Genomic DNA, 19,998 nt, shown 5'->3' with positions numbered 1-19,998 from the left:
CAAAGCCCTCGGGCGACGTTCCCCAAACCTCCCTCCCTCCCTCCCTCCCTCCCTCCCTCCCTCACCGTGAACTGTGGGGGCGCGTACGTACACGAGCACAGCACCCCCTCACTCTCTGAGACTATTTGATCAAGTTGGGGGCTTAAAGCACGGTCAATACGCTGACAGAGACACCATGAATAATGAACAGCTTTTTCTAATCACCTGGGGGACCCCCCGACACCGGGGGGGACCCCCCGACACGGGGGGGGGGGACCCCCCCGACACCAGGGGGGACCCCCGACAAGAGAACGGGTGGGAGTGGGAGACGAGTGAGGTGAGATCAGGGGGTCGGTAGGATGGGGGGCATGCAGGGGTGTTTCTAGGCATAGGCAACCTAGGCAGTTGGATAGGGCTTTCCTTGTTTTGGTGGGGGATTTACAATCCTTTAATCACAGAGGATAAGGTGCTAATTTTAAGATTACTATTAATTTTTATATATATTTTTTCATCTTCTTTCAAAATGTGTCAAAACTGAACCTTGAAACGTGGACGTAAAAAAAGAAAGGGACTTTTCACCTATGTTTTAATATAGCTCGCCTGGCTCTGTGTGTGTACGCGCGCGTGCGTGTCATGATTTAGTGTGTAATATAATGCCTGACAGCCCAGTGCTTCTTCCATAGACAGGAGGTAAACAACGGAGGCTCTGGATATTGGGGTTTTAGGCATCAGATTTAGTGAGAAGCCGCCCATGAGCGCCACAGGCCACTGAAGCCTATTGAACTGCTGTGTGAGCGTGTGTGCGCGCGCGTGTGTTTGCGCGGCCGTGCGCTGGTATCTTTACGTGCCTCTGCCTTCATTGATGGTCCACAGCGGCAGACAGAATGACATGTTCAGTCTGGCTGGGGAATGGAACCCGGGACCCTGCTGTCAGGCACCAGCGCCTACGTGGTAGACGCTGTCTACCACGTAGACGTAGTACTATTATATTTTGATGAAAATAGCTTTACTCAGGTAAAAAGTTCAATTCAGTCATTGTACAGTATGTGCAACAGTGTATTGTAAAAAAATTATAATAATAGTATTGCTACCTTTACTCAAGTAAAAAGTCTCAGTACTTTACCCCATCACTGCGTATGGGTTTTTGTTTTCTCTCGGTCTCCGTGCCTGAGGGCCTACCTCATGTTCCTGTGTGTGTGTGTGTGTGTGTGTGTGTGTGTGTGTGTGTGTGTGTGTGTCCCATCGACAGATTCTTGTGTTGTTTGTGTCAGCATCAGCACCTCATCCCCGCCTTTGAAGTGCACGTCTCCGGCGGTCGTCAATAACAGCTGCCGTCCATCAAAAACCCTTTTCACATCAGAGCGATCGATTGGCGCGCGCACACACGAATACACACGCACATACACACACACACACACTAAACAAACATGCCCCGTTACACTTTTTCACAATGAAAGAAAGTGTGAGCGGTTCACTCACCACCGCATGAACTGTATCATCCCTATTCTGGGGTGGGAACGTTTTGGAGAAAATAGCAGATCTACAGTACACGCTCACAGGCGCTCCAATTCCGGCTGTTTTGGGCGAAGAGTTTTAAGGTGTAAGGTGATAGAAAAGGAGCAATCCAAGTATAGAGCCCAGGTGGTCCCCCCCAAGGGGAACAGAAATAGCAGAGCCCACCGGTGGTGCTGGGGTGGCGGTGGGAGCAAACAGTGCATATAACAACAACAAACAGGAACGCATTATGCAGAGGAAGGAACGCAGGAAGAATCCAGACTTAGGTGAGCTTAAATACCCCTGATTGCCACGTCAGCCAATGACACGTGGGTCTTACAAAACACTGAATGAGCCCCTCGAGTATATCTGACTGAACTAACTCCGCCAGCTACGTAACAACAACTATTTCGAAAATAGCAGATCTACAAGCCCAACGCATCACATCGCAACTCATTGTGAGCTTGTAGTTCTGCTATTTTCATTTCAAATAGCCAAAGTACAAAATATAGGGTTATTGTGGTTAAACTGATTTTGATGCTACAGTATATCAACATTTTGTTTCTGGGGACCCCTCTGGAACCTCCTCGAGCACCCCTGGGGGTCCCCGGACCCTACTTTGAGAACCACTGTGCTAGACTGTGCTAGACTGTGCGTGCGTGCGTGCGTGCGTGCGTGCGTGCGTGCGTGCGTGCGTGCGTGCGTGCCACAAGGGTGCTTCAAGAACGCTTCCCTTTGGAACAGTTTTTTTTTCTCCATGCAATCTCGTAGTGAAAAAATGTGACATGTTATCATTCCGTGTGATTTTCATGCCGTTTGATGTGTAATGAATCTTGAAAGAAAAGCTCTGAAAACTTTGTGGCTGTAAAAGTTTGTAAAAAGCTGGGGAGAAAAAATGAAAGAAACAGATTTTTGGTTCTCAGTTTCCAACTGTGTCACATTAAAAGGGTGTCGCAGATGAAATTGGAATCAAAGGACCAACAGTGCAAATGTTTTACTTTTTATGTCTCTGGCTTTTTTTGGGGGGGGGGGACGACAGTATATCAGTTATTGGCTATTACTGTGCCCAATAGGGGACCTCAGACATATTGTATATTCATCCAAATAGCTCTCAGGGTCCCCTTTTATAGATAACATTTCAGATGGATGGAGAGGAACACCACAGCACTCCAACCCCACAGAAAACGCTGTCGTGGCTATCCTTTTAACCCGTTTAGACCTGGGAACGATTCTACAAATGCCTTCTAAATCCTGACAGTTTTCTGAAAAACCCTCATGTTTCTGTATCAGTGGTTCTCAAACATTTTCATGTCAAGGACGCCCAGAATTATTATGTAATTGGCCGCCGACGCCCATCTGAAAATATGTTGTTCCAGGAACCCCCCCCCCCCCCCCCCCAGAAGCAAAGATTTGAGTTAAAAAGATTTTTGCCACATTTTCACGATTTCTCAAAAATAGCAGACCTACAAGTTCATAGCGCGGCTATGAACTTGTAGGGGACTCCACCAGAAGCAAAGATTTGAGTTAAAAACTGAAACTCTGAAAGAATATATTTCAAAGATTTAAGGCACATTTTCATGATTTTTCAAAAATAGCAGGCCTGCAAGTTCATAGCGCGGCACTCGGTGCCGCGCTATGAGCTTGTAGATCTGCTATTTTTCAATAGCTAAAGCATAACATAATGCTTGAAGCACGAAAAGGGGTTCCCGCCCAAAATGGGTTAAACCACCTGCCCGCCCAGCCCACCCACCCACCTCTCTTTCTCCTTTCTTTCTTTCTTTCGCTTGTTTCAAAATAAATTAGATTTCTCTTCGGGGAAAGGGCCGCTGTCTGTCCAGGGGAATCCTTTGGAGAAACACGTAGGTGGGGTGGCTGTAGAAATGTCCCCTTTGTTGCAAGAGAGGGGGGACAAATATATATAATGTATCGTCGCTGTCAGGTGGAAACGCACAAACGCGTGCGTGTCGGAGAGTGTTAGAGAGGCAGGGGCTGAAATCCCGTAAGAGGGCACTTTAGGACAAAAATAGCAGATCTACATGCTCAACGTGTTGCGCTTTCGACGCGTTGAGAGCTTGTATATCAGCTATTTTCGGGGCGCAACCCAGCACTCTTTCGCTAGTGGAGACGCGTTGTAGTACGACATGGATTTCTAAACAAATTTGTTCAACGCAAAATGCTGTGTTCAAGTTCAGGAGACTTCGGAAATATACGTAGCATGGATGCTGCCTTCCGGCATGGCATGGAAAGGATAGGAGTGGCATTTGCATTTCTTTCACAATTAGTTTTATGCTGCATTTGTGGTCTGGAGAGGGCAGTTGTTTTACAGATGGGTAAAAGGGCAGGGGCTGAAGCCCCCTTTGATGTCTATGTGTGAACGTCCCTGGGACAGACACGTACACATAGGGACACACATAGCTGCGTAATGGAGCGGAGGCACCGCTCAAAAATACACAGGAAAGACATATATATTTCAATATTCAGGCCCAGGAAATAATTCCCCATGCATTTTTCCCATAGACATTTCAAAAAGTATCTATTTAAAGATCTGTAAGCCTTGAACAAAGCCAACTCTGATCGTGACAAATCATGACAACAAAATTACAAAGAAGAAAAACAACAACAACAAAAAAAAGTGTTGTGAACTGCCCTATTTTTCTTCTTTCTAATTATTTGTACGGCCCAAAAAAATTGTGTTTGTTGTCAAGATTTGTCACGATCCGACTTGGCTTTGTTCGAGGCTTACAGATATTTAAATACATACTTTTTGAAATGTCTATGGGGGAAATGAACGGGGAATTATTTCCTGGGCCTGTCGTCGTCATGAAAGGGGGCGGGACTGCGACACTGTTAGAGTAATGTTAACTCTATAGACGCATACAAAACAGAAAAAGTTTTTTTTAAATCACGTCATCGTTACCCTTATCTTTGCTGATTAATGTATAAAGTAGTCTAATTCTGTACGTACTGTCCACAATGCAACAGCTTAATGCTGATATTTTGTAGTATAATACACAGTGGAAGATTTTCTGCCAAGAGTTGATTTGATCTGGAAGTGTTTGTTTCCTCCCTGATATCTACTGAAAAGAAAAGATTGTGAGGCTAAGACATTACCTGCGATGGTTGTTTGTTTTATTTTTAACCCATTCTGGGCGGGAACCCCTTTTGGTGTTAGCATTATGTTATGCTTTAGCTATTGAAAAATAGCAGATCTACAAGCTCATAGCGCGCCACTCGGTGGCGCGCTATGAACTTGTAGGTCTGCTATTTTTTTTAAATCGAAGAACGACTGACATAGAAACATAGCTTTTTCAGAAAACTGTCAGTATGTATAAGACATTTTTAGAATCTGATCTCAGGTCAAAATTGGTTAATGTAAAAAAACTAAATTGAAATAGTGAGATACAAGGTTCCCACTCGACAGCAACAATAATATAATGATATAATAAGCCAAGAGGAAAACTCTGTATATAGACAGACAAAGACCTTGGACTGTGGCGGGCGGTCTCGGGGGTCATTTCCATTCCGCGCACAGACTGGAAGGTTTCTCCTGATTGGCTCCCTTCAGGGCCGGCCGTGTGCGCCTGCAAACGGCCGTCCTCTGGGGTTGGACTGATGGGGGATTAGGCCTATTTTAGCAGGAATTTAACCCATTTAGACCTGAGGCCGATTCTACAAAATGTCTGAAAAAACTATACCATTTCTATGTCAGTGGTTCTCAAACTTTTTCATGTCAAGGACCCCCAGAATGATATGAAATTGGCCGCCGACCCCCATCTGAAAATATGTTGTTCCAGAGACCCCCCAGAAGCAAAGATTTGAGAATATACATTCCAGATTTGAGACACACTTTCACGATTTTTCAAAAATAGCAGACCTTAGGTTCATAGCGCGGCACTCGGTGCCGCGCTATGAACTTGTAGATCTGCTATTTTTCAACAGCTAAAGCATAACATAATGCTTACAACACCAAAAGGGGTTCCCGCTCAGAATGGGTTAAGCAGGGGCCGTGTTCCGTTCAAGCCCTCCCCTCCCACCCCGCGTTTATAAATCTGGCCAACCCACAAGAGCAACTTTTTAATTAAACACTTTCAAACGCGCACGCTTAATCTCCCCGACCCGTTCCTTTCTTTATTCCTTTTCTTTTATTCAACAGACAGTGGGGGAGAACGGGAGGGAATTAGCTCCGTCCCTCATTAACCCATTTTGGGCGGGAACCCCTTTTGGTGTTAGCATTATGTTATGCTTTAGCTATTGAAAAATAGCAGACCTACAAGCTCATAGCGCGCCACCGAGTGGCGCGCTACGAGCTTGTAGGTCTGCTATTTTTGAAAAATCGAAGAACGACTGACATAGAAACATAGCTTTTTCAGAAAACTGTCAGGATGTAGAAGACATTTTTAGAATCTGATCTCAGGTCAGAATGGGTTAAAAGAATGGAGACGCACAATAAGGGCGCGCTCGGGCGATCCGAAGGTTTAACCCATCCAGGACGGACGGGAACCCCTTTTGGTGATTTAAGCATTATGTTATACTTTAGGAGTATTGAAAAATAGCAGATCTACAAGCTTGTAGCGCGGCACTGAGTGCCACGCTACAAGCTTGTAGATCTGCTATTTTTGAAAAATCGTGAGAAAATGTGTCATGCCGCACAAACGTTTTTCACTCAAATCTTTGCTGGAACTACATATTTTGAGATTGGGATCCGGGGCCAATTACACATAATTCTGGGGCTCCTCCTTGACATGAAATAGTTTGAGAACCGCTGACATAGAAACAGAGGGTTTTTTTTTTTCTGAAAACTGTCATGATTTAAAAGACATTTTGTAGAATCTGGGTGCTCAGGTCTAAAAGGGTTAAAAACCATTAACCTGGAAACATACATAATGAGGCGCTCGGCGGGGATTGTCACATTGCTGCACAATGGCTGGAGGTCAGAGGCAAAATATCACGGTCTCGCCGCGCGGCACGCCACCGCGACCTCACATAGACAGGAGGACCTTTTAACCCATTTTGGGCGGGAACCCCTTTTGGTGTTGGCATTATGTTATGCTTTAGCTATTGAAAAATAGCAGATCTACAAGCTCATAGCGCGCCACCGAGTGGCGCGCTACGAGCTTGTAGGTCTGCTATTTTTGAAAAATCGAAGAACCACTGACATAGAAACATAGCTTTTTCAGAAAACTGTCAGGATGTAGAAGACATTTTTAGAATCTGATCTCAGGTCAGAATGGGTTAATCCAACGGGGGGAGGGGGGAGGGGGGACAATGACAAAGGAGACACACACAGCCGGCATTTGGAAATAAATATGTTCAAAAAGGGAAACCCTTCCGGTTGTATTTTGTATTGGCTTCATGGTGGCAGGCAGGTGCATGTGGAGCCAGGGAGGAAAGTCATCAAGTTAAGTACATGTAGTCAAGTGCTGCATGCGCTCGAATGCAATTTAGGCGTACTGTATGTTTGAGTTATTCCATTTTGTGATACTTTAAGCTTGTACTCTGCCCTAGAGTAGACCATTGTTCTGTATTCCCTGAGGGAGGCAGTATTTCTGTCCGAAAGGTTGGTTTGTTTTCTCCGTGTCCACAATAAACAATAAACTCTTGGCATTTGGCAGCTACGAGTGTGCGGATATACATTTTTTTCTCCCTTTTCTAGTATTTTCCCGTTGGCTGGCTGGCACCTCACAAGGACTGGTGTGTTGCTGTGCACCTTTCTGCTAATAATGGAGTGACTGCGTTTACCATGTGGCGAGCGCGCGCACATACAGTATGGCAACCGTAACGCTGACCGTGTTAGAGCAGTCTCGTGCGAGCCACGTGCTCAGCTTTCCCCCCGTTCATCGTCTTCAAAGGCCTCCGAGCTCTCCCCCCCCACCCCCAACCACCACCAGAACCCACCCCCAGCAAACTTCAAAGCCCCCCACTCCCCACAACCCAGCCCCCGCTCCCCACAACCCAGCCCCCGCTCCCCACAACCCAGCCCCCGCTCTCCCACAAACCCAACCAACCAACGCTGGGGATAGGAAGGAGGACCACGAGGGTTGCTGCTCACTCTCAGAACTCCCTCTCCCTCACCCCCTCCCCCTCTCTCTCTCTCTCTCTCCCCCTCTCTCCCTCCCTCTCCCCTACTTCTTCCCCTCAGGGGGAAAGAAAACACACACACGTGCAAAATAATAAAACAGAGCAGACCCGTGGAAGATGTACTAATTCAGATGTCACGTCATGCAAGGAGGAGCGGTCCCGTTTTCAGACATCGTCAGTCAGCGAGCGTTCATTTTATGGAGGACTGCGGGGGAGGCGATGGAACCATGGGGACTACAAAGGCATACTACACCCCCCCCCCCTACCCCCGCCCCCCACGATAATGTGTGGTGCATGTGGCTTTTTTCATGTACAGTACTACATATACTGTAGCTCTCTCCCCCCTGGCGTGAAGCAACCACCTGAATGCAATTATACACCTTCAGAAAGAGGAACCTCAGATGAATGTCGGTGAACGTCCTCGTTGGTTCGGTGTGGTCAATAACCACCCATGCATGCGCCGCCATGTCCAGAGGGTGTACTTGTACATCACGGTTGGGGGAATGTATGTGTACGTCCAGCCGCCTCACTCTCTCTCTCTACAGAAACAGGAGATAGGCTCCTGCCCTATGGGCAACATGGCAAGGCTTACAATATACTTAATTAACTTAAATAGGCTGCCATGCTTAAGTGTGGTACGTAGAACTAAACAGAGTATTAGGAAGCGGTAATGAATGGAGAGCCTGGAAATTGGAATTAGTTTAGGGAACTAATGAACTGAGAGTCTGCATGGGGCGAGAGCAGCCGACTAGCCTTCCTGTATCCGAGTAAATAAATGCCATTTATATTGTGCCTTTCTCCTAGAAGCCATTTATGCCATTGCATTCGCGCACGGAGGTAATCATGGAAGGCACCGACCTGCCCAACGGGTACAGTTAGGGGTTTTGTGCTCAAAGTGTGCATGCTGTGCCCCCCCCCCCCCCCCCCCCCACACACACACACAATCATTCTACAGCTGTGGCCCCCTGTGGCCCCCTCCCTGCCTAATCTATAGTTGAATACCCCTGTCCTACAGTATAACACACAGCAAAGGTCAGAAAGACGGCTAACCGTGAACATTTTGTTCATTTTTGTTGTCTTATTTAGCCCAAATGTCTGACTGTATACCTCATGCCGTTTACGTTCCTGGCTCATAACACTTTCAATCAATCCACGAAATCAATCAACGTGTGACCTTATGTGAGCCAGTCAGATGTGTGTAGTGGATGTGGAGTGGGCATGGCTCAGATGTGTGTAGTGGATGTGGAGTGGACAGGCTGTAGGCTCAGATGTGTGTAGTGGATGTGAAGTGGACAGGCTGCGTGGCTCAGATGTGTGTAGTGGATGTGAAGTGGACAGGCTGTAGGCTCAGATGTGTGTAGTGGATGTGAAGTGGACAGGCTGTAGGCTCAGATGTGTGTAGTGGATGTGAAGTGGACAGGCTGCATCATGGCTCAGATGTGTATAGTGGATGTGAAGTGGACAGGCTGCATGGCTCAGATGTGTATAGTGGATGTGAAGTGGACAGGCTGCATGGCTCAGATGTGTATAGTGGATGTGAAGTGGACAGGCTGCATGGCTCAGATGTGTATAGTGGATGTGAAGTGGACAGGCTGCATGGCTCAGATGTGTATAGTGGATGTGAAGTGGACAGGCTGCATGGCTCAGATGTGTGTAGTGGATGTGAAGTGGACAGGCTGCATGGCTCAGATGTGTGTAGTGGATGTGAAGTGGACAGGCTGCATGGCTCAGATGTGTGTAGTGGATGTGAAGTGGACACTAGGCTGCATGGCTCAGATGTGTGTAGTGGATGTGAAGTGGACAGGCTGCATGGCTCAGATGTGTATAGTGGATGTGAAGTGGACAGGCTGCATGGCTCAGATGTGTATAGTGGATGTGAAGTGGACAGGCTGCATGGCTCAGATGTGTATAGTGGATGTGAAGCGGACACTAGGCTGCATGGCTCAGATGTGTGTAGTGGATGTGAAGCGGACACTAGGCTGCATGGCTCAGATGTGTATAGTGGATGTGAAGTGGACAGGCTGCATGGCTCAGATGTGTATAGTGGATGTGAAGCGGACACTAGGCTGCATGGCTCAGATGTGTGTAGTGGATGTGAAGCGGACACTAGGCTGCATGGCTCAGATGTGTATAGTGGATCTGAAGTGGACAGGCTGCATGGCTCAGATGTGTATAGTGGATGTGAAGTGGACAGGCTGCATGGCTCAGATGTGTATAGTGGATGTGAAGTGGACTAGGCTGCGTGGCTCACCCATCAAAGAGGTTGCAGGACTCGATGCAGGTCCGGCCCCGGCTGAAGAATCGACAGGACAGGCACTGGTCCGGCCCTGGACCCCAGCACCCGGCGTCCGAGCACATCGGGTCACACACCATGCTCTGTTGCACTGTGGAGAGAACAATATGCACAATGACATTCAAAAATTCAGCAGAACAAATATTCTATATTCCTCTCTTGGCTTGAGTTTAAATCAGGTTGACCGTCGTTTCCATCTGTTTGTTCTCAATCTGAATGTTTTCATTCTGCCAGACTAAAGGTGGCCTTACACTAGCCGATAATCGGGCATTTTTGACGCTCGGGGGGTGCCCGACTCAATCGGGCACCCCCCGCGCGCAATCGGGATCGGCCCGATCAACATCAAGAATGTTTGATATTTGCTCGGCCCCGCTCCGATTATCCTGTAGCGTGTGGTGCTGTCAGATTTCAAATGCCCGATTATCGGCTAGTGTAAGGCCACCTTGAGTTCTAAAACTTTGCTTTGTTTTTCTTCAGTTTCCTTTGTAAAAAAGCAACAAAAAAAAAAGGCTAGACAAAAATAAGCTTGGGCTTCAGCCTAGACGTTTCCGGTGCCACCTCTATGTATGCAAACACAATAAGGATTGGCTAGTTGAACTATTCAATAATGTTTTTCAAAATAGTAAAAAAAAAAGAAGTTTAGGGATAAGGGGTTTAGCGGTGACGAAAATGGTATCAAAATGGTTGAAAACTTTGAGGCATTTGTAAAACCGGCCTCAGGTCTTATAGGATACTTTCTTCCGCCACTGCAGATGTTGGTATTTTTCTTCCTGCAGGCACATTGAACCCAGACGTCATGCACAGCCTGTTTCAATGATTCACACTAGGAGTAAGTCTAAAACCTCGCCGATAAGGACAGTAAGAACAACCTGAACCTTATATAATCTCCCATTTTAATTGACTGTAATCCTAACTGTAATCCCGACCTTAAACCCTGGCCTAGATGTAAGCCCAGTAAAGAGGAGGAAAATGCTTCTTTACTGAATCTGACTCATTTCTCTACTCCTCAGGGACAGAGGCGCGCGCGCACACACACACACACACACACACACACACACACACACACACACACACACACACACACACACACACACACACACACACCCCCCCCCCCACACACACACACCCCCCCCCCCCTTTATGGGCATAATAGCAAGTACATAAAAGAGAGCGGGATGTCTAATGACACAGAGTGAGAGAATGGAAATGATGTGATAACAAGGCGTTATGAATAAGATCATTCACAGGTTGGAAGTTGCTGTGAATGCTTGCGATGTATTCTCTGTGTGTGTGTGTGTGTGTGTGTGTGTGTGTGTGTGTGTGTTCGTGCGTGCCTGTGTGTGCGACTGTGCGTGTGCATGCGTGTGTGTTCGAGCACATCAGCATTCCCAGAGCCTCATGACTGCGGGGGGGGGGGGGGGGCTCAAGCCCAAAGCCTCTATTTTCCCATGCAGACTTTAGCACGGCGATCGATGCCATAGACCCCCCCCCCCCCCCCCCCCCCCCCCTCGGACCCCTTCCCTTTTAAACCGCCCCCTCGCTGGCCTGCCCCGCTGAGTGACACCTGGTTGTACCCCAGGACCCCCTCCCCCGCGGTACGGTCGATGGCGGAGCGGGTGTAGGGGGAGTATCCTAATGAACAGGCCAGTGTAAAGGGCTCGCATCGATCGGTCTCCGCGACACGCCGGACCCCAAACGCACTCATTAACCCAGCTAATGATATCAAAACCACAGCCTGGCAACGCCGAGGAAAACTACAGCCACGCAACGTCTCTCTTGTCTTGTTATCTCTCTCTCTCTCTCTGTCTATCTCGCGCTCTCTGCCTCTATCCCTCTCCCTTTCTGTCTATCTCGCTCTCTCTGCCTCTGTCTGTTTCTCTCTCGCTCTCTCCCCCCCCTCTCCCTAGCTCTCCCTCTCTACCTCTCTCTCTACAGCTCTCCGTCTCAGTCTCTCTCTCTCTCTCTCTCTCTCTCAGAGGAGACCATCGTTGGTCAGTGGTTGCCAGTGTACCTAACTAAGCCGTGAAGGCTATCCATCATTCCATCAGGAGCTCTATGGCCTATTAAGGCTGCTGAGGAGACCCTGGCAAGCTCAGCCCCCCCCCTCTACAAAGGAAAGGCAACGGAAGGAAGAAAAGAAAGAAAGAAAGAAAGAAAGAAAGAAAGAAAGAAAGCAAGCAAGCCCAATACAGCACACAGGATGGGTAATTTCCACACCATCCCCAAAAACGTTTGATAAGCACTTTGTTAGCGGGGAGCAGAGTAAGGACTTCTGTGGCCACGAGGCGTAGGGTACCAATGATACAGTCGTCTTGGAAGTGTGTGTGCGCGCGCGTGCGTGTGTGTGTGTGTGTGTATGTGCACACGAGAGAGAAAGTGCCGTGCATGCGTAATTGGGTGTGTATGCGAGGCAGGAGAGGCTGGTACACAAAGGGCATTCCGCAGTTTGGAGAAAATTGGACTTCTAATGTGAGAGAAAATAAGAGAATCAGAGTGAGTGCTAATAGGTGTTTGATTACTCCCAGTATGTGTGAAAGGAAGGTGTGGCTGTACGTGTGAGCATACCTATATATAATGTGCATGCATTCCTCTGTGTGTGTATGCCACTGCACATTTGCGTGCACGTGTATTGTGTGCACGTGTATTGTGTGCACGTGTATTGTGTGCACGTATAGTGCAGAAAATAAGAGAGCATGGTGTGTTAACCCATTTTGAGTGGGAACCCCTTTTGGTGGTTACATACATTATGTTATAATTTAGCTATTGAAAAATAGCAGATCTACAAGCTCATAGCGCGCCACCGAGTGGCGCGCTATGAGCTTGTAGGTCTGCTATTTTTGAAAAATCGTTAAAATGTGCCTCAAATCTTTCAGAAAATTGTCAGGATTTAGAAAACCTTTTTTTTTAATTTCGACGTCAGGCCTGAATGGGTTAAATAGGTGTTTGACTCTACCTCCTCGGTGTGCGCGTGCGCGTGCGTGTGCGTGTGCGTGTGTGTGTGTGTGCGTGTGTGTGCGTGCCTTGTGTTTGTTTTGCAAAATGACAGCAGAGAGGAATCGGTCAGCTCAGGATAATTGAGGTGAGTGCTCAGGGGGGAGAGAGGATGTGAATTGCAGTTCCGGTGATCATGTTGGTCTGTTTACGTGTGTTTACTTGGCATGTTTTGATCTGTGTGCAAATTGTCTCCTTGATTCCCATTTCACGCGTTGCACGACGGTGTCACATTACAGAATATAATTAGGTGTGCTATCAGCAACGCTGTCGTTCACCATCTACTTTCAGGTTGGCTCTCACAACTAGGGCTGTCACGACACAAGCAACTGCGTCCATTTGGTTCCATTTTGTACACTCTCAGAGTTACAGACTCATAAAAAGGTCCATTTGGTTCCAAACTATCATTTAGCTGGGGACCCCCTGGAACTCCCTCAAGGACCCCTGGGGGTCCCCGGACCCCACTTTGGGAACCACTGTCCTAAACAATTAGCCCAATACATGTTGTTGATACTGTATGATACTTCATTCTAAACTGTCCCTGCTGTTCTACACACAACCAACCACCAGGTTTAACCGTAGCTTTTTTGAAATATCAAGAGGCCATTATGCTTTCATGGAAGACCCATCTGAACACATACAGTATTCTATTGCCAGTTTGAAATAACTGAAACCATTCCTGAGACACTGAGAACTTCCATGTAGAGGTCATTGAAGTACGACTAATACAGCCCTTACAGCCAAATGGAATTGTATTCAGAAGACTGAAAAGTGAAATCAAAATCTGATGTCAAAATCAACACTGACATGGCACAGCATGCGAAATGTGCTGCGTGCGGCTTTACAGACAAGCTACTTTCAAAATGACCAGCTCGGCAAGATCTACCCACCAAATCAATTATTATACCATTGCTGAAAATAGTTTAAATATGTACCTGAGGGGGCTTCGGAATAGTGGAGTTCGTGTTACATTCTGTACAGTATAAGACAAATGCACTTGGAATGGGAAATGGAGAGGGAGAAATGTGTTCTTTTTTTTTCTTTTTTTTTTAATCGTTTTTTTTTCTTCAATATATTTAAATGAAATACTCTTTAGGGGCATGTCATGTGATCTACCTGCACAGCCTTTGTGATCTACTGCAGGGGTTCTCAACGTTTTTGGCCGGGGACCCCCGGAAATGCTTTGGCAATGTCTCGGGACCCCCGCCCCGCCCCCTCCCGACCCCCAATATAAATTGACTGCTACAATAACCTTAAACCATTTTGGGCTGGAACCCCTTTTGGTGTTTTAAGCATTGTTATAATTTAGCTATTGAAAAATAGCAGATCTACAAGCTCATAGCGCGCCACCGAGTGGCGCGCTACGAGCTTGTAGGTCTGCTATTTTTGAAAAATCGTGAAAATAAAATTTAAAACAAAATCTTTTTTTTTTTTTTTTTTTTTTTTGAAAATAATTTGGGGACCCCCTAAAATAATTTGGCGACCCCCCGAGGGGTCGCGACCCACGGGTTGAGAACCCCTGATCTATTGGTAGATCGCGATCTACCTTTTGGGCACCCCTGGTGTACACCCTGGCTGTACTCACTGCATTCCTTGGGGTCGCGGTTGTTCCGGATGAGGACCTTCTGCGTGGAGGTGCGGAACAGCGAGGTCCAGTTGACCGTGTTGTAGAAGCACAGTTTCGTGTTGTTGAAGATGTACACGCTGCCCGCGCTGATCTCGTCCAGGGACTGGAACTGCAGCGAAGAGATCCAGCGCTGCTTCAGGATCAGCAGGGAGATGCCGCTGACGCTGGGATGGGGAGAGACATGGAGTTAGAATTAGACTGACGCTGGGAGGGGAGAGGAGAGACATGGAGTTAGAATTAGACTGACGCTGGGAGAGGAGAGACATGGAGTTAGAATTAGACTGACGCTGGGCCGGAGGGGAGAGACATGGAGTTAGAATTAAACTGACGCTGGGAGGGGAGAGACATGGAGTTAGAATTAAACTGACGCTGGGAGGGGAGAGACATGGAGTTAGAATTAGACTGACGCTGGGAGGGGAGAGACATGGAGTTAGAATTAGACTGACGCTGGGAGAGGAGAGACATGGAGTTAGAATTAGACTGACGCTGGGAGAGGAGAGACATGGAGTTAGAATTAGACTGACGCTGGGAGGGGAGAGACATGGAGTTAGAATTAGACTGACGCTGGGAGGGGAGAGACATGGAGTTAGAATTAGACTGACGCTGGGAGGGGAGAGACATGGAGTTAGAATTAGACTGACGCTGGGAGGGGAGAGACATGGAGTTAGAATTAGACTGACGCTGGGAGGGGAGAGACATGGAGTTAGAATTAGACTGACGCTGGGAGGGGAGAGACATGGAGTTAGAATTAGACTGACGCTGGGAGGGGAGAGACATGGAGTTAGAATTAGACTGACGCTGGGAGAGGAGAGACATGGAGTTAGAATTAGACTGACGCTGGGAGGGGAGAGACATGGAGTTAGAATTAGACTGACACTGGGAGGGGAGAGACATGGAGTTAGAATTAGACTGACGCTGGGAGGGGAGAGACATGGAGTTAGAATTAGACTGACGCTGGGAGGGGAGAGACATGGAGTTAGAATTAGACTGACACTGGGAGGGGAGAGGAGAGACATGGAGTTAGAATTAGACTGACACTGGGAGGGGACAGACATGGAGTTAGAATTAGACTGACGCTGGGAGGGGAGAGACATGGAGTTAGAATTAGACTGACGCTGGGAGGGGAGAGACATGGAGTTAGAATTAGACTGACTAGACCTGTACGTGCCTGTCGCAGTCGGCCACCGGCCTACTTGGGAACGATGCAACTTGGGAACCTAATGATATACGTTGTCATAGCACCCGTTTTAACTGTCAGTCGGTGTCCCACATGGAGATCTGTGTATGTGCCTGTGTGCCTGTGTCTGAAGACTAAGCCTCAATTGGCTGAGGCAGGCAGAGGCTGGAAATTGCACAGGTGAAAGCAGTTGGCCTCATTTGGCCCACTGGCAGAGCCTGGCCCAGGTGAAAGGAGTTGGCCTCATTAGGCCCACTGGCAGAGCCTGACCAGAGCCTTTTGTGGTGGTTCTGGAGAACCGTGGGTCCGGCCGACTTGATACCGGGCACTGCACTCCCTGTGGGGGTGTGGAACGCGTGTGTCGAATGTGAAGTCGAGTTACGTGCATTACACACAAGCACACACACAACTATTCCGCAATCTCCGAATGCTACAGTATATAGAATCTGGAACTACACATCCGAGTAAGGAAGCTGCCATTTCCGTTCACGAAAATATATTTTAAAATATCTTTACATTCAATGTTTTTTTTATTTCCTTTCCTGCTAAGCAACAAGCTATAATTTATATGCTTAGATGATTTCTATTTATATCAGGATACATTTGTGCGACTGTAAACACGAAACGGAAGTGGGGAGGAGTCTCCACTTCCGCTTTATCGCTTACTCATCATGAAAGAGCTTCCGTTGCTCCAGACTGTATGACGGAAGCATTTGAAAATTGCAAGAGGCAGCATTCGAAGACTAGAATTAGACTGACACATAACAAGGCCGGCCAGGGGAGAGACAACATAAGAGTTAGAACTGACACCGGGCCGGTCAGGGAGTTAGAATGGGCTATATGCACAGACGCCATTTTGGAAAGAACTGGGGCCCCTTCCCTACTTCCTTCACAGGTGTTTGCTGTGATACTAATGAAGGCTCTGTTCCATTCTGGTCAAACAGAGTCAGGGTTGCTGCTGTTGTGCATGTTGGCTCACTGGAACCACTCTGCTACACCAGTGGGTCGACTCAAAGTGTTCTTGAGTCACTGGGTTCCAAATATAACTGAGTGTACAAATGGAACTAAATGCACCTGTAAGCGTCAATTTGGTTCCATTTGTATACTCTCAGAGTAGGAAGAGTTATTCTGTGTCAAATGACACACGTGTTCCACACCACCGCAGGGGGCGCAGTGGCCTGTGTCGAGTCGGTCGGACCCACGGTTGTCCAGAACCGCCCCAAAAAGGCCTCTGCCCGGGCTCTGGACCGGGCCCCTCCCTGCCCAGGGTCCATATATGGAGCTGGCCTGTTCTGACATCATTCTGACGTCTGCATAGACTCCATATGCGGGCATGGCTGACAAAGAACTCCATATGGGCATAAAAGGGACACAGACATAATATCTGGGTGGGTTGCATTTCCAACTTGCATCGTTGGAAATAGGCCAGTGCCCATGAACAGGCACCGCTGTAGAGGCCCCACGGGCACCACTAAAAGAAGAAAAAAACCCACTAAAACAGTTTGTACCACTAAAACAGAGAGAGAAACAGAGGGAGAAAGAGATAAATGAGAGAAAGGTTCTTGAGAATGACAGCAACAATGGGGAGGAGGGCATACAGTAGTAGCACTACTGCGGTTTCCAGTCCTGTGTTTTGTCCTTTGCATCAGCCATCCCGACATTCATCTTTCCGACATTCATCTAGTCGTATGTCGGGCTGTCATGCGAGCCTCATGACAAAACGTGCTCGTCGCATGAACTCCACACGAGGCTCGTAAATTTGTTTCGGACGCTGTGACTTTGAGCGGGGAGTACACGCGACTCGACAGCACAAGACGCGGTGCAGCGGAGGCCGTTCAAACCGCAGGGTCAAGGTGCCCCTCCCTCCCTCCCCCAACCCGAGTTGGGTCCTGGAAAGTTGACCGCAAAATATACTTTGATGGAAAAACAAAACGGAGGCAGAGTAAATCAAAGTGGCTGCCCGGGCCGCATCAAAGGAACACACGGAGGCTCATTAGCTAATACGCCACCGCAAGCATGTGGTCTGAACCTGGGGAGAAGACATGACGCATACGGGATGACACAGCAATGTGGACAGAGGGAGAGAGGGAGAGGGGGGAGAGAGAGAGAGAGAGAGACAGACAGACAGACAGACAGACAGACAGACAGACAGACAGACAGACAGACAGACAGACAGACAGACAGACAGACAGACAGACAGACAGACAGACAGACAGACAGACAGACAGACAGACAGACAGACAGACAGACAGACAGAGAGACAGAGAGACAGACAGACAGAGACACAGACAGACACAGAGACAGAGAGACAGAGACACAGACAGACACAGACAGACACAGACAGACACAGAGACAGAGAGAGAGAGAGAGACAGAGACACAGACAGACACAGACAGACACAGAGACAGAGAGACAGAGAGAGAGAGAGAGACAGAGACAGAGACACAGACAGACACAGAGACAGAGAGACAGAGAGACAGACAGACAGACAGACAGACAGACAGACAGACAGACAGACAGACAGACAGAGCAAGTGTTCAAGTATAGATGGAGAGTGTTCCAAGTACACAAAGCCGTCTGAAATCAGTGGTTTCCAACATTTTCTCAATCATGGCCCACTTAAGTCTTAAAGGCATTTGCATGTGTTGAGTGGTCAAAAAGAAAATGCGCACACACACACACACACACACACCAGCTCCTCATGCAGAGTGTCCAGAACTGTTCATGGAGGAACCCTAAAGCATCCCTTCCATCTCAGTTGTTGTGGCACCAAAAGACCAGGTCATTTTGACTCCCCTGCCCATCAAGAGGAACAAGATGTCCAGATGTTCCGAGTAGAGACACAGGACTGACTGTGAATTGAGACCTGAGGACGATTCTACAAATGTCTTCTAAATCCTGACAGTTTTCTGAATAACCTCTTCTATGTTTCTATGTCAACATTTTTCGTGTCAAGGACCTCAACAATTATATGTAATTGGCCGCCGATCCCCATCTGAAAATATGTAGTTCCAAGGACCCCCCCCCAGAATCAAAGATTTGAGTTAAAAACGTTCGTTGTGAACGAATATAATATTCAAACTGAACTGGAATTGCTGATCAGCCGCATAATGGCGTATCAATAACAGTTAATAATAACATCGTAGTGTTAAGCCAATTATTCGGGGGCCCCACTTGCAATGCCCTCGCGGCCCACCAGCGGGCCCCCAGCCCACAGGTTGGGAATCACGCGCTCTAAAAAGTTCTCGCGTGCCTTTTCTATTTGTACAAGTGTGTCATCATCAACGCCGGCGTGCGCCTGCATGATACTAACCCGACGACACACAAAGGAATATAATGGCAACAATCCCCCGACAAGGCCGCGAGGCCCTCTTCTCTAATGTCTCTCAGGAGATGAATTGGGAGATAATTGCAGTGGAGATATGGGGCGTGTGGCAGACAATAGCGCTGGCGGCGCGGGTGGAGGGGTTAGCTTAACGGGAGGGTGACCGCACTTGTCAGCGCTCATTAGGGAGACATTCATACTGCGACGCGCTGCATGGCAAGGGCCGGCTTGTCATTAATCCATTCAGGCCTGACGTCGAAATTAAAAAAAAAAAAGTTTTCTAAATCATGACAATTTTCTGAAAGATTTGAGGCACATTTTAACGATTTTTCAAAAATAGCAGACCTACAAGTTCAAAGCGCGCCACTCGGTGGCGCGCTATGAGCTTGTAGATCTGCTATTTTTCAATAGCAAAATTATAACATAATGTATGTAACCACCAAAAGGGGTTCCCGCTCAAAATGGGTTAACAGCACTATCATTATTGTTCCTTTTATCTGGAGGTTGGAGTGACACGGACGGACAGACAGACAGACACACAGCCCACGGGGGGGGGGGGGGGGGGGGGGGGGGGGGGCTTCCTCTTATCCGAGGGGGATTCATTGTTTCTTTTTTCATCAGTGAAAAGAGTCCGGTTTAGAGTCCGTACATTTAAGAAAAACAGACTAAAGAACTCTTTTGTACATCAGTCTAGTCTGTCTTGCTTTTAAACCAAAATCGTTAAATCGTTATATGTTCTTGTTCCTGATTGTTTCTGTGATTTTTGTCCTGTAATGTCTACCATTTTGTAATGTATATGTCTATGTCTTGTCTGTTTCTTGAACGGTGACGTCATGGACGCAAAACTAATTTCAGTGCAAGCTGACAATAAAGTTGTATTGTATCGTATCGTAGATAAAACTAAGCGACTAGTGGAGAGGAGATCCAGTAGAACTAAAATGCAAGTCATGTCATGCTTAGGTTGTGTGCAGGCGACACTAGCCGATCTACAAGCTTCACAACATGTCGCAGCGCGACATTTTCAGTCAATTACA

At 47.6% G+C, this 19,998-nt stretch overlaps 1 protein-coding gene across 4 annotated transcripts in view; it reads right to left on the bottom strand.

The window, feature by feature from the left end:
- LOC306917336 (receptor tyrosine-protein kinase erbB-4-like) overlaps positions 1-19,998 on the bottom strand; it is a 467,869-nt gene that overhangs the window by 118,432 nt on the left and 329,439 nt on the right. For all 4 annotated transcript variants that reach the window (XM_079495511.1, XM_079495513.1, XM_079495512.1 and 1 more), the window contains exons 12-13: positions 14,421-14,626; positions 9,803-9,935 (exon numbers count right to left, since the gene is read on the bottom strand). In XM_079495511.1, the coding sequence (XP_079351637.1) occupies positions 9,803-9,935; positions 14,421-14,626 (339 nt within the window). The remainder of the gene's footprint in view (positions 1-9,802; positions 9,936-14,420; positions 14,627-19,998) is intronic.

Source organism: Electrona antarctica (genome assembly GCF_951216825.1).
Source record: "Electrona antarctica genome assembly, chromosome: 24".
Lineage (NCBI taxonomy): Eukaryota > Metazoa > Chordata > Actinopteri > Myctophiformes > Myctophidae > Electrona > Electrona antarctica.
This window is presented reverse-complemented; position numbering and strand designations above follow the sequence as displayed.